This window comes from Lathyrus oleraceus, chromosome 5 (genome assembly GCF_024323335.1).
Source record: "Lathyrus oleraceus cultivar Zhongwan6 chromosome 5, CAAS_Psat_ZW6_1.0, whole genome shotgun sequence".
In the NCBI taxonomy this organism is placed as follows: domain Eukaryota; kingdom Viridiplantae; phylum Streptophyta; class Magnoliopsida; order Fabales; family Fabaceae; genus Lathyrus; species Lathyrus oleraceus.
In genome coordinates, this window is record NC_066583.1 from 122,448,439 (window position 1) to 122,461,623 (window position 13,185).

At 40.4% G+C, this 13,185-nt stretch overlaps 1 protein-coding gene across 1 annotated transcript; it reads right to left on the bottom strand.

Moving 5' to 3' along the window:
• Positions 1-1,148: 1,148 nt before the first annotated feature.
• On the bottom strand, positions 1,149-2,465 carry LOC127079163 (uncharacterized). The gene has a single exon (XM_051019584.1). It carries the CDS (start codon positions 2,463-2,465, stop codon positions 1,149-1,151), a length of 1,317 nt encoding a protein of 438 aa, XP_050875541.1.
• Positions 2,466-13,185: the final 10,720 nt, after the last annotated feature.

The window sequence follows — 13,185 nt, forward strand, 5'->3', positions numbered from 1 at the left end:
GGGTGGTAGCTAATTCCCATGGTGAGGAATTAGTGAGTATATCATTTGATTGTTGTTGTTGATGTTTGCATGCTAGGTGATTAGCGTGCATTTCATGGCCCATTTGGGGTGGTAGCTAATTCCCATGGTGAGGAATTAGTGAGTGAGTCACTATGTCTCAAATGAGTGGGACTAGTGAGCTTGGTAGCCGTGCCTGGGTTTGGACGGTGAGGTTGAACTATATGTTCACAAATAGTCGGTACCGCATGCATAGAGTCTCATTGCATAATAAATGTATGGCATATAATATGAATGGATGTATTCCAGTATTATATGTGTGTTGTGTGTTGTGTTGTTGATGTTGAGTATGGTTGAGATTATATATATGCTATATGTTATTGTTGAATATGATGTTTGAACGGATACTGCCGTTGCTGAGTGTGTAGTCTGGTTAGGGTGAATTAATGTGTTAATTACTTAGCATTACATGTTGTTCTATAATGCTTGTTATATTGATTGAGGAACTCACCCTTACACCTATTTTTCAGGTAACGAGAAATGAGTTGAGTAGAAGCAATTGCTTGGAGTCTAGAGTAGTTCTTATGGGTCATGCTCTGATAGATGTAACATCGGGAGGGGATGTTTTAATTTATTTGATTTCTGTTGTTGAATGATTGACATGTATTGTGTTACATGTTTTCCATTGATGTTGAATTATTCCGCTGCGATTTATGCAAAGAATCTTATTTTGATTACAGAAATGAGCATGACAGGATATTTTGATAATTGTTGTGAAATGATTGTGTGACACCCTTCGGGGCATAATTACTCTGATGAATATATATTGTTATTTTAATTATAATAAATTGGGGTATTTAGAAGGGTGTTACATAGTCCGCGAACCACGGGATACCGATAACAGCTAGTATGTGTTTCATCAGCGAACTCATCCTTTATCGGTCTCTTTTCTTCTGTTTCTTCAATAGGATATATAAGACCTGCATCCAACATCTTTACCACCTCTCTCCGAACCACTTCCTTCATTGCCGGGTTGAGTCTCCTCTGCGGTTGGACTACTGGCTTGTGGTCGTTTTCCATTAAAATTTTATGCATGCAAACAGTAGGGATAATACCTTCAAATCCTCAATTGCCCATCCAATAGAATTTTTTTACTTTTTCAAGACTTGGATGAGCTTTTTTTCTTGGATGTCCTGAAGGCTTGAGTTTATGATAGCAGGACATTTTCCTTTAGGTTCGAGAAAGACATATTTGAGGTTGTCAGGAAGTTGTTTCAACTCTGTTTCCTTCTTAAGTTCTTCATTCTCCTCACTAGATTGAGGTAGGCGTAAATCTTCCCACCGGCGTGGTCTAGATTCTTTCCACGGGGTTTGTGCGTCCAACAAGGCAAGTACTCCAGATTCCCCGTTGTCCACCTCTTTATCCGACTCAAAAATGGACAAACTCAACACTCTCTCCAAAGGTGACTGGGGTGTAGGCAAAAGGTTATCATATGTCGTCACCTGATCCAAAACCTCTATAGTGTGACTTGTACAAATATCATCCTTGTACCTCATGGTGTTTCGAACATCGATTTTTAATTCTTCATCATAAACTTTCAGTGTCATTGTTCCTTCTTCTATGTTTATCAGGAACCGTCCCGTCTCCAGAAAGGGTCTCCCCAAAATGAGAGGGATCTCTTCATCTTCCGACATTTCAAGAATTACAAAATCCACCGAAAAAACAAACTTATCAATTTTTACCAGAACGTCTTCAACAATGCCATACGGTTTCTTGACCGAATGATCGGCAAATTGGAGTGTCATTCTGGTATCTTGCACATCCCCTATACCAAGCTTCTTGTAAATAGATAACGACATGAGACTCACACTAGCCCCCAGATTAATCAAAGCTTTGTTGAACGACCTATCTCCAATAGCACATGGGATAGTGACAACTCCGCGATCCTTCTTCTTTATCGGAATCTTCATACCCTGCAAAATAGCACTACAAGTTTCAGTGAGAATAATTGGGTTAGTGTCGGCGGTACGCCTCTTAGAAATGATATCCTTCATGAACTTTGCATATGTAAGCATTTGTTCAAGTGCCTCCAACAACGGAATGTTAATTTCCAGCTTCTTGAACAACTCTAAGAATTTTTCAAAAAAATTCTCATGTTGCCCTTTTTTCTTGTTCCGAGTGGGGAATGGGAGCTTAACAACCGGCTTGGGCTCAATGCTTGTTTCTTTCACCACTGGTTTCGGTGCTGCTACTTCTTCTCTAACAACTTCATTTTCTTTGATCTCAAGGTCCACTTCGATCAATTGGTCTTCCTCTTCATCTACTTCCTCAATAACTTCCTCAGATTTACCCCTTCGGGTTGTCACTGCACTCATATTATTATGCTCTCTAGGATTTGTCACGGTTGCACTAGGTAGAGCACCTTGTGCTTGAGAACTCGAAGCTAGTTGCTGAGCGATTTGCCCCATTTAGACTTCAAGATTCTTTATAGATGTCGTTGTATTTTCTGATTGTTCCGGGTTTCTTCTTGAAATTGAACATTGTGGGCAACCATTCTCTCAATAGCAATTTCCCAATCAACTTTCTTAGGGGCCTGTTGTTGTTGTTGTTGTTGTTGATATTGAGTTTGGTACTGACCATGTTGAGGAGCGGTTCCTTTTTGATCTTTCCATGAGAAGTTGGGATGATTTTTCCATCCCGGGTTGTACGTGTTGGAATAAGGATTATTCTGCTTCAAAATTTTGATTTCCTCCAACTGTTGAGGAGTTGCAAAACAATAACACGTTTGGTGAGGACCACTGCAAATTTCACAGCATATAGTAGGGACCGGTTGGATCTGTGCCACCGGTTGGATGCCTATATTCATTGCCTTCAGCTTCTTATCAACTTCAGCAGCTATAGTGTCTTCAATACGGATTTTATTAGTTTCCAGCTTTAAATCTATCACCCCTTCTCGTTTGCTTTGACACCTATCATACAACTCCATGTGCTCATTGGCAACAATAGCTTCAATGATCTTCTTGATACCGGTGGCTGTTGTAAAATTTGTGGAACCATCGGCCGCGGTATCAATCAGCTGTTTGGTCTTTATTTTAAGACCGTTCACAAACATCTGCATTTGTTCAGTTGCATCCATATTATGGGTAGGGCAGGCTACCGGGACTCTCTTGAATCTCTTATAGGCGTCTCCCAAAGTTTCCCCGTCCTTCTGCTTAAAATTCAGGATTTCATACCTCTTCCGCAGAAATACTGACGCTGGAAAGTACTCATTCAGGAATGCTCTTTCTATTTCTTCCCAGGTTGTGATACTACCTGCGGGTAAAGAATAAAACCATTCTTCAGCTTCTTCTACTAAGGTAAACGGGAACATTCTCAATTTCTTAGCTTCTTCAGTGTGACCATCAATTTTCAGAGTGTTGCTCATGGTCAAAAACCTCTGCAAATGCTTGTTTGCATCTTCATTCACTTTTCAAGTAAAATGCTTCCTTTCAAGCTGATTAATGGTACTCGGGTGCAGCTGGAAATTAGCCACATTCACTGGTTGGTTGACAATAGTTAATCTGCCATTTTGTGCATTGGCACCTCCGTAGTCTCCCAACAGTCTTTCGGCCGGCGGTGGAACATCAGCCATAGTTTCGATCTCTCTATCGGGACCTAAATCTGAGCTTGAATGGATGGGAAGTTGTTCTTCGTCTGATTCCAATCTGGCTAATCGAGCTTGTCTGAGTCTTGCCCTCAAGGTTCTCTCGATTTCTGCGTCAAAAGGAAAATCAGCTGAGGCCTTACCTCGCATACAAATATCAGACACAGATTAGTTGATATAATCGAAATAAAATATTCAGAATACGGTAAATAAATTTTAGTTGCAGAGCAACAAAATTTCAATTGAGATGATTTTAACCTTATATTTGGCAATCCCCTGCAACAGCGCCAAAAACTTTATCGGAAAAATAGCATGTGTACTATTTTTGTCGATGTAGTAATAAGAGGGATGTTTCCCAAAGATCGATCTCGAGGATTGCGCAACAATATAAAGGTAAACAATCACTCAATTGAACAAAAGTTATAGTTATGGTTTTGAAGAATTCACTGTAAGGAGAAATATAATAAATAAATATTTTCACAAGTTAATATGATATGCCAAGGAAGGTGTGTGAACATCTCCTGTAATGACCCCTTGAGTGTATATCTCCTTAATACTGAATATTATTTCAATTACCGGATCTTAAGATTATTTCCCCTAAGACCTCGGAGGGAAACCTTTGGTATTCAATCTAACCTCTAAGTCCTTAGGTGATTATGATGAAACCAAGCATTTTAAATTAATAAGAATAATCTGGTAACCATAGGGTATCCCTAGTCCTAGGTGATCTCTATCTGTATGAAAACCTTAACCATTGCAGTCCTGCTAATCTTTAACCATACATCAATCTTAATTTTTGCCAAAAAGAAAGCATTATGCAAATCATACAGTGAAATTGAAATCAAATAACATATAATAAGGGAAATCAAACATCAGAGCCATTACATGATCAGTTCAGGGACACCCCCCTAGCATTGGGGGGTTTAGCCTATCATATTATTAAAATCAGATACAAAGTAAAATTGAGACATTACAAAAAGGTCGGAATTATGTTGATCTTCAATCGCGTCCGCTCTTGAAGGATCTCCGTTCTTCTCTTCTTGTCATTTCTTCAATCTTGATCGTTTCCAATTCTCTATCGTGTAAAAAAGTCCCTCTCCCCATACTCAAATCCACTGTAAATAGTTCCTGATAACAATTTTCCTTGCGTAAAAGTCCAAAATGCCCTCCGGGATAAGCCGTGCCAAAAATAGCAAAAAAATGGAAAATCAAGTGCCCAAGCCAACACTGGATGTGTCAGGCAACACGCCTGGCCGTGTTGGCTTCTGGAAGCACTTATGCTGTGACACACCCTTCATGGAGGCTGACGCGGGCCATGTCAGCTGACATGGGCACCCGTGTCAGCTCCCTGTTTTCCATTTCCCAACCTCTTCTCCTGACACGACCCGTGTTGGCCAACACGGGTGGCCGTGTCAAGGCTACTGTAAGTCTATTTTTCTTCATATGTCGTGCACGGAATGCCTGTTTGGCTTGTCTATCCCTCTAGTGCATTTTTTCATGCCTGGAACCAAAATAACTACCACAAAAGGACATAAAAAGGAGTATGATAATGCATATAGCATATACTCAACAAACAGAGACAACAATACTAAACATATAAATAACTAAACTAAACAAAACATAAGTGAACTAATGTGTTACCGATTTCTTACAAAGGTGCCGAATGAGTGTCAGAAAACAAGGAGAATTAGAGACTAATCACTCCACCTCAAGGCTTATTCTCTTCATCTAAAGGTGTGTGCAAGCTCAAACGCTCCTTATATGGTTTGAAACAGGCACCTAGAGCATGGTACGAGAAATTCCACTCCACTCTACTTGGGTTCTCGTTTACTTAGAGTCAGTATGATTCCTCTTTATTTATTCATAGCACATCTGCGGGTATTGTTATGCTTCTTTTATATGTTGATGTTATGATTATTACTGGTTTTGATCATGCTTCCATTCAGCGACTTAAAAAACAATTACAAACCTCATTTCACATGAAAGATCTGGGTAATCTACACTATTTTCTTGGTCTTGAGGTTCATTCTACGTCCAAGGGAACCTTCCTTCATCAACACAAGTATGCCACATATTTGATTATTATGGCTGGTCTTGAAGCAGCTAATCAAGTGGATACTGTAAGACCCCAATTTTGACCCTAAGATCCCTCATGGCATCATAACATTGCATTTGCATTGCCTCAAGGATCTTTAGCATCTTGGTTCCCTTTGCCTTTGGGTGGGACTCCTTGTGATTGGTTTAGATCACCAAGCATGCTTGAATTATACATCATTGTTTCTCTTATTTTTGTTTACTAACCAAAAGCACAAAAATGTGTCACTAACATCTTTTGTTTGAAGCTTGAGTATCATCCAAGACACTTTGTGGGTTCTATTTAGATGATCAGTCAACAGAAGGGAGTGGCTTGAGATACTTCCAACAGGTTCAAATGGGGTCTATTCGTCAGTCAAAACGTTAATCTTGAAGGAGCAAAAGTTTGTTCATGAACTGTCATGCTCGCTAGGCGAAGCCCACGTGTTTTAAAAAAAAAAGGGAACAAAAAAAAAATAATAATAATAAATAAATAAATAAATAAATAAAATATAACAGAAAAATTTTGGACTTGGGCCTCTCTCATTTGAGCCCACAGGTCCACAAAATCAGGTTATAAATTCAGAGTTTCAGTGAAACAAAATTTCATTCCATTCCCATTCCATTCCTATTACCCTGGCAGGAAAAAGATAGTGAGAGAAGAGCTAACAGAGTTCAGAGAAACCTCTAGAGACTGAAGGGAACTCATCGGCAAAGAACCAATTCCCTCTCATATAAACCCTCAGATTGCTTTGCAAACCCAACCGGGCAATTCAATTTCATTGATCTCTCCAGTCAGGTTTGCCTTATTCCCATTACTTTATGCTTTTAATTTGAATGCTCTGAATGTATGAGGTATTATGGGTGAATTTGATACCCTTTTGATGCATGTGTTTGACAAGAGGTTTAGGCCTCCTACCCTTGGTTGCTTTTTGTGAATTTTAATGGCATGATTCATGTGGTTACATTTTGATTTGGGGGCAACTCTTGGTTACCCTATCTTGTTTCTCTAACCTGTTTGTTGAGTTTTGTTTTGTGAGGGCTCATATGACTCTTGCAGAGATGGTTTGCCTGGTGTTCCACTTTATTTGTGGGATACCACCTGGAGGTTCATTCCGATTACCTGTACTGACTCACTTTCTTTGATGGTGTTAGCTTGGAAGGATCTCAGGGTTTTTTTTGTTCCGTTAATATTTGTTACTTCGGATCTTTATCCGTGTGGTACTTTTACATTTTTCCGTATTTTTACCGCTTTCTTAGCTGGAAGACCTCGATAGGAGGCAATGTTTTGTGTGTTCACTTTATGCAGGTTCCTTCGTCTAGGACTTCCCTTTTGCCTGAGCGTTCCTAAAACGCAAACAAATTCATTGATTTTTCTTCTCCATAAAACACGTTTACTCCTTCTACTACAGGCGAGTAAGTCTCCAAAGGTCGAGCATCCGGTAGATTGCGTAGTAACGTCGTTCGCACACTTCCCCTTAACCCCTAGTTAGCCGAGCTACGAATACTCTGATTCTCAGATTCAGATGAGATACGTATGCAGTGGATGCGACATCCGTGCGAGTCATTTCTTTTTGACCCTTCTTTTAGTAAGTAGTACATTAGATAAACATATACACCTTTCTCATCCCTTCAATCATATTTGCACAAATAAATTTTCACTAAAAACAACAACCTTTGCAACAAATATGAAAAGGGCTCCCTAGGAGTACCTAGGATGTTTTGGGTGCCTAACACCTTCCCATTGCATAACCAACCCCCTTACCCAGATCTCTGACATTTTTACTAGTTTTTGATTTGATAAAACTTTTAGGTTTTTGTTCGCTTTCTAACCATTCCTTTGGATAAATAGAAGTGCGGTGGCGACTCGACTTGTATGATTTACCTTGGATTTAGTCAATATCTCTAATGGTAACGAATACCCCGCTACAGAAAAGTGGCGACTCTGCTGGGGAATATAGGTGATCCTAGTGGGTTTTGCCTACTTTTCATACTTGTTGTATTGTATTGTATATTTTTTTTTGTGACATATTTTGGTGCAATTTGGGACTACTGTATTGTATGTAATGATTGAATTGTTTGATATTAATTCCTTGTGTGCTTGGTGATCTTCATGAGATGAGTTCTATACCCGGACTCGAGTGCACTTAGGATAGGAGAATGGCATAGTCTTGTTGACTTGTGTGGAGTTATTCCTTAGCAAGTTGACTTGCAAGCTCATTCACTTGGTGGAGGTCATGGTGGGATCAATAATGTCACACAAGTAGTTGTGGTTAGACATTACTTTTTCCGATATAGACCTTAGAAGCCAAGGACCTTAGTTTACCAAACCCATCTTGGCCTATTCTTAGGATGTAGTGCGAAAGTCGTTCAAGTGTAAGATTTGATACGATTGTTACGCGATACTACACTCATAAGAGTCTCTCTTGAAAATATTTTTGGAATACGAGTAGTCGTTTCTCCGATAATATCCAAAAGATGGGATGATGACTATGGGAACCTTTTGTAGAACATGTTTGGTAGGTTTAAACCTTAGTGCACTCCCTTTGGGTGGTTCTTAATCTAAACTCCATGCTCGTGACTTGCAACAAACCCTTGATTCATGGTTGATCCGTTCAGGTATCCTTAATATCAATGGAACTTGGGTGTTGATAAGGTGTAAACCATAATCCACCAAAATGGATGGTTGATATTAAGGATAGCATGATCCATCCCATGACCTTTGTTTGGTGTGCTTTGTTTGATCCTTGAGTGTGATTGTTGCATTCATGCATTCATGCACCCATTTACATTCATATCATCAAAATAATGAGAAATTTTCAAGGAACTTAAGAGGTTTATTTGCAAAATTTTCAGACATGGAAAGACAAAGAAGGAATACAAAGAAGTACAGCTTCAGGCAACCAGATTTGAAAGAGTTAAGGAAGCTGACATCCTATGTATTAGATCCTTTGGGTTTCAAGGCTCGTTTTGGGAAGCTTCTTCCTCTTCTGACCACTCAGGTGGATGAAGGATTCATGAGTGTATTGGTGCAGTTTTATGATCCCTTGTACCGTTGCTTCACGTTTTCGGATTTTCAGCTTTTGCCTACCCTTGAAGAGTATGCTTATCTTGTGGGTATACCTATCCTGGACCAGTTGTCGTTCAGTGGCTTGGAGAGTATTCCTACTTCTCAAGAGATAGCAGACATGTTACACATCGATGAATCTCTGGTTGGTGCTCATATGACTACCAAAGGTGGAATTCAAGGTCTCCCTTATGAGTTCCTCATCGCTCAAGCTACTATGTATGGGAAGGCCATGAGTGAGGATGCCTTTGAAGCCATATTTGTACTTCTCATCTATGGATTGGTATTGTTCCCCAACATCGACAAGTTTGTGGATGTGAACGCTATTAGGATCTTCTCTACTCTTAATCCCGTTCCGACTCTGTTGGGCGATACCTACTTCTCTTTGCATATGAGGAATGCAAAGGGTGGTGGCGCCATTGTGTGTTGTTTGCCTCTGTTGTATAAGTGGTTTATTTCTCACTTACGTCAGACGGTCGCTTTTAAGGAGAACAAGGAATGTCTACGGTGGTCCACGAGACTCATGTCTCTCACTAATGATGATATCTCTGGGTATAACTGTGTGTATGATGGTGTGTAGACTATCGACTCTTGTGGCGAATTCTCCAATGTACCTCTTCTTGGTACATGTGGTGGGATTAACTACAATCCTGTTTTGGCACGTCGTCAGCTTGGGTTCCCCCTAAAGGATAAACCTAATAACATTTTGTTAGAGGGTGTGTTCTTTCAGGAGGGTAAAGATCCCCAAGGCTTGAAAGCTAGGATGGTCCGCGCTTGGCGCAAGATTCATAAGAAAGGAAGGAAAGAGTTAGGTCCGAAGAATTGCTTTGCTTTGGAGCCTTACACTGCTTGGGTAAGGAAGAGGGCGTCTGAGTATCTCATGCCTTACGAGTATCCGAGACCTACACCCATGATTATGGCTAGGCCTTCAACCCTCCCTAATCAAGGAGTAGAGGAGTTGAGAGACGAAGACCATTCACGTGCCTGGATCCGTGAACGTGAAGAGTTGCTTCAGCAGATTAAAGAGAAGGATGAGTTGATTGAGTTTCTTGAGCATCAAGTTATTGATGACCCTGATGATGTATGGACTTCTCTACTTCCTCAATCTTCTAAGTTCTGGAAGAGGAGGTATGATCGACTCGCCAAAGAGAAGGCCGATATGGAGGCAGCCTATAAGAGGGAGGTGAAGAGGCTTCGTGCATCTTATCTTCCTGTGTCCCGAGCTTTAGATGATTATTTCTAGGGATCCATAGGATGATTATTTTCCTTTTCTCTTGTATATGATTGACGATGCTGCACTTCTTTTCCCTGATATTATTTGATGAGATATTTCCATATGTGATAAAATGCTTAATATTTCCAAAATTTGCAAATAAAACTCTAAAGTTCCTTTGAAATAAAAAACAAATCATATGCACAAACATTGCATGCATCATATGCATAAGCAGGTTCTGTTTCCGGTCCCTTGCCCTGTGGTCTAACTCTGTGTCCTTCATTTATTTTGAAGACAAGCTGACTCACCGGTACTACACCAGAGCCAACATTTCAAGACTGATGGATCACTTAGAACAAGAGAACCGCGAGCTGAAAGAGGAAGTGGCCAGATTGACTGCCCTAATGGAGTCACTCATGGCTGCCCAGAGCCAGTCTTCTCCGACACCTTCAACTCCTCCCTAGAGGACAGTTATATCCGAGATTGTCTCCTCTACTATGCCCGCTGCCAGTGCACACTTTGTTCCAACAGCCATGCCAATCGGGTTCCCATGGGGGATGCCTCCCAATTTCATGCCTGAGGGTCCTGTTCCCACCTTTGCTTCTCTGCCGGCATCTAGCCCGGTCCTTACTGTTCTCCTCCTATCGTGCATACTTTGCCCAGGGTAGACGACACCATCTATCATTCTGAGCCGTCTGAGGGTCTAAATGTTTATGAAAAGATGGATGCTATGAACGATCAATTTCTTGAGCTTCGCAAGGAATTGAAAACTCTCAGAGGAAAGGATCTTTTCGGCAAGCCTGCTGCCGAACTCTGCTTGGTTCCAAATTTGAAGATCCCTGTGAAATTCAAGGTCCCTGATTTTGAAAAGTACAAAGGAAATACTTGTCCTCTCAGCCACCTGGTCATGTATGCCAGGAAGATGTCGACTCAAACCGATAATGACCAACTACTCATCCACTACTTTCAGGACAGTCTGTCCAGTGCCGCTTTGCGTTGGTACATGGGTTTAGACAGTACGAACATCCAATCCTTCAATGATCTCGGCGAAGCCTTCGTCAAGCAATATAAGTACAACGTGGATATGGCTCCCGATAGAGATCAATTGAGAGCCATGTCCCAGAAGGATAAAGAAACATTTAAGGAGTACGCCCAGAGGTGGCGAGAGGTGGCAGCACAAATCGTGCCTCCGCTAGAAGAGAAAGAGATGACTAAGATCTTTTTGAAGACCTTAAGTTCTTTTTATTATGAGCAGATGATTGCTAGCGCTCCTTCTGACTTCACCGAGATGGTGAATATGGGGATGCGTCTAGAAGAAGGGGTCCGTGAAGGACGGTTAACCAGAGAAGAAGGCAATTCTACCAAACGTTATGGGGCGTTTGCAAAGAAGAAAGATGGAGAGGCACATGCTGTGACCTCCCATGAGAAACCAAGAAGATCTTCTGTGAGGAGGAAGAATGTGCGTCCCGACAGTAACCAACACCAGGTGGCTCATATAGCACCTGTCTTTAGAGATAATCAACAGTATCAGCAACATGGCAACAATCAACAACCACCTCAGCAATATCAACCACAACAGCTCCGTCCGCAACAGCAGGCCTACCAGCCTCGCAACAGTAATCAGACCAACACAAGTTACGAGAGGAAAAACGTCACTTTTGATCCTATTCCAACGCAGAGTTATATCCCTCTTTAATAGATAGGAAGTTGATTACTCCGAGAGACCCACCGGCTATACCTGCTAACCCCCAGTGGTGGTATAAGCTTGAATTACATTGTGTTTACCATTCTGGTGCTCCCGGCTGTAACACCTCAAAATTTGCCCTCCTCTCTTGGGACTAGCTTAACATATTGCATTGCATTTCTTAGGTCATTAGTCATTAGCATGTTGCATATCATGTGGCTACATTGAGCAAGTCATTCTCCTAAGTCTTGGTCAGAAGATAGGAGGTTGAGATTCAAGCCTGAGGGTTTCATTGAATGGATCATTAGCCATCTGAGGGTTTGTGATTCAAATTAGGGTTTTTTGATTCTCAAGGAGATTGAGCTTCATCTTGGTTGAAATGATACATCATCATCATCATGGTTTTGTCATCACCAAGAGATTGATCAGATGCCTTGAGGTTAGGGTTTTGACCACTGGTCAACCCTAATCAACCCTAATCATCTGTATTGGGCCAATCAGAGCTTGGCAAGGAGATGGGGTTTTCAATGGATATGGGGATCATTATATGATTATATTGAGCTTATGGAAGCTAGGGTTTCATCATTGAGCCATTTCATCAGGAGTTTGAGGCTCAAGTGGATCAATGCACAGCCAATTCATCTATCAGTCAGAAAAGTCAACTCTGGTCAACTGTGCCTGAAATGATGGATTTGGAGGTGGGAGAGAGTTAGAGACACTTCATTCATGTCCAAACAAGTTTCATTTGACATTTCAAACATCAAGAATGAAGAAAATAAAGTCAGATGGAAACTTTCCAAAAATAGAAAGTGACTTGTAATTGAAAACTGCCAAAAATGGAAAGTTTTTCACCTCAAAATTACATGTCCAAAAATGCTTCAAATGAAATTTTGTTCAACATGAAAGTTGTAGATCTTGCTCTCACCTTTCCAAAAAGTCCAAGAACATGAATTTCTCATATGTGGTTGGCAAGTTATGGATTGGTCATTGTTCAAATAGTTGAATTTCAAAGTGGCATAACTTTTGATTCACAAGGCCAAATTGAGTGAGGTTTCTTTGAGCAAACTCCATTTGACATGTACTATCATGATCCATCATCACATTTCATGAAAACTCATCACATAAAAAGTGCATTTTTTAAGTGGACTTAATTTAAAAAGTAGAGGGAAAAAGTGCATTTTGAGAAATATTCATTATTTTCACTCCATTCCTTTTGCACTAGCTCACATATGCCATTTGAAACTTGCTGCAACAAAGAATTTTCATTGTTACATTGGTTTTGCATGAGTAAGGGTGAATTACTAATTGTCCATTTAGCATGAAAATGCATTTTCACTAATCCACTTCATTAGCACTAATCTTGATTAGAAACATCATTAACATAACATATATATTGCTAATCATAACTGTTTTTTGATTAACCATAACAGAATTTCAACATTCTAGATCTAAATCTCCAAAACCTCTTCACTTTCTCTCTCACTTTTTTTCCAAAAATTTGCATAAAC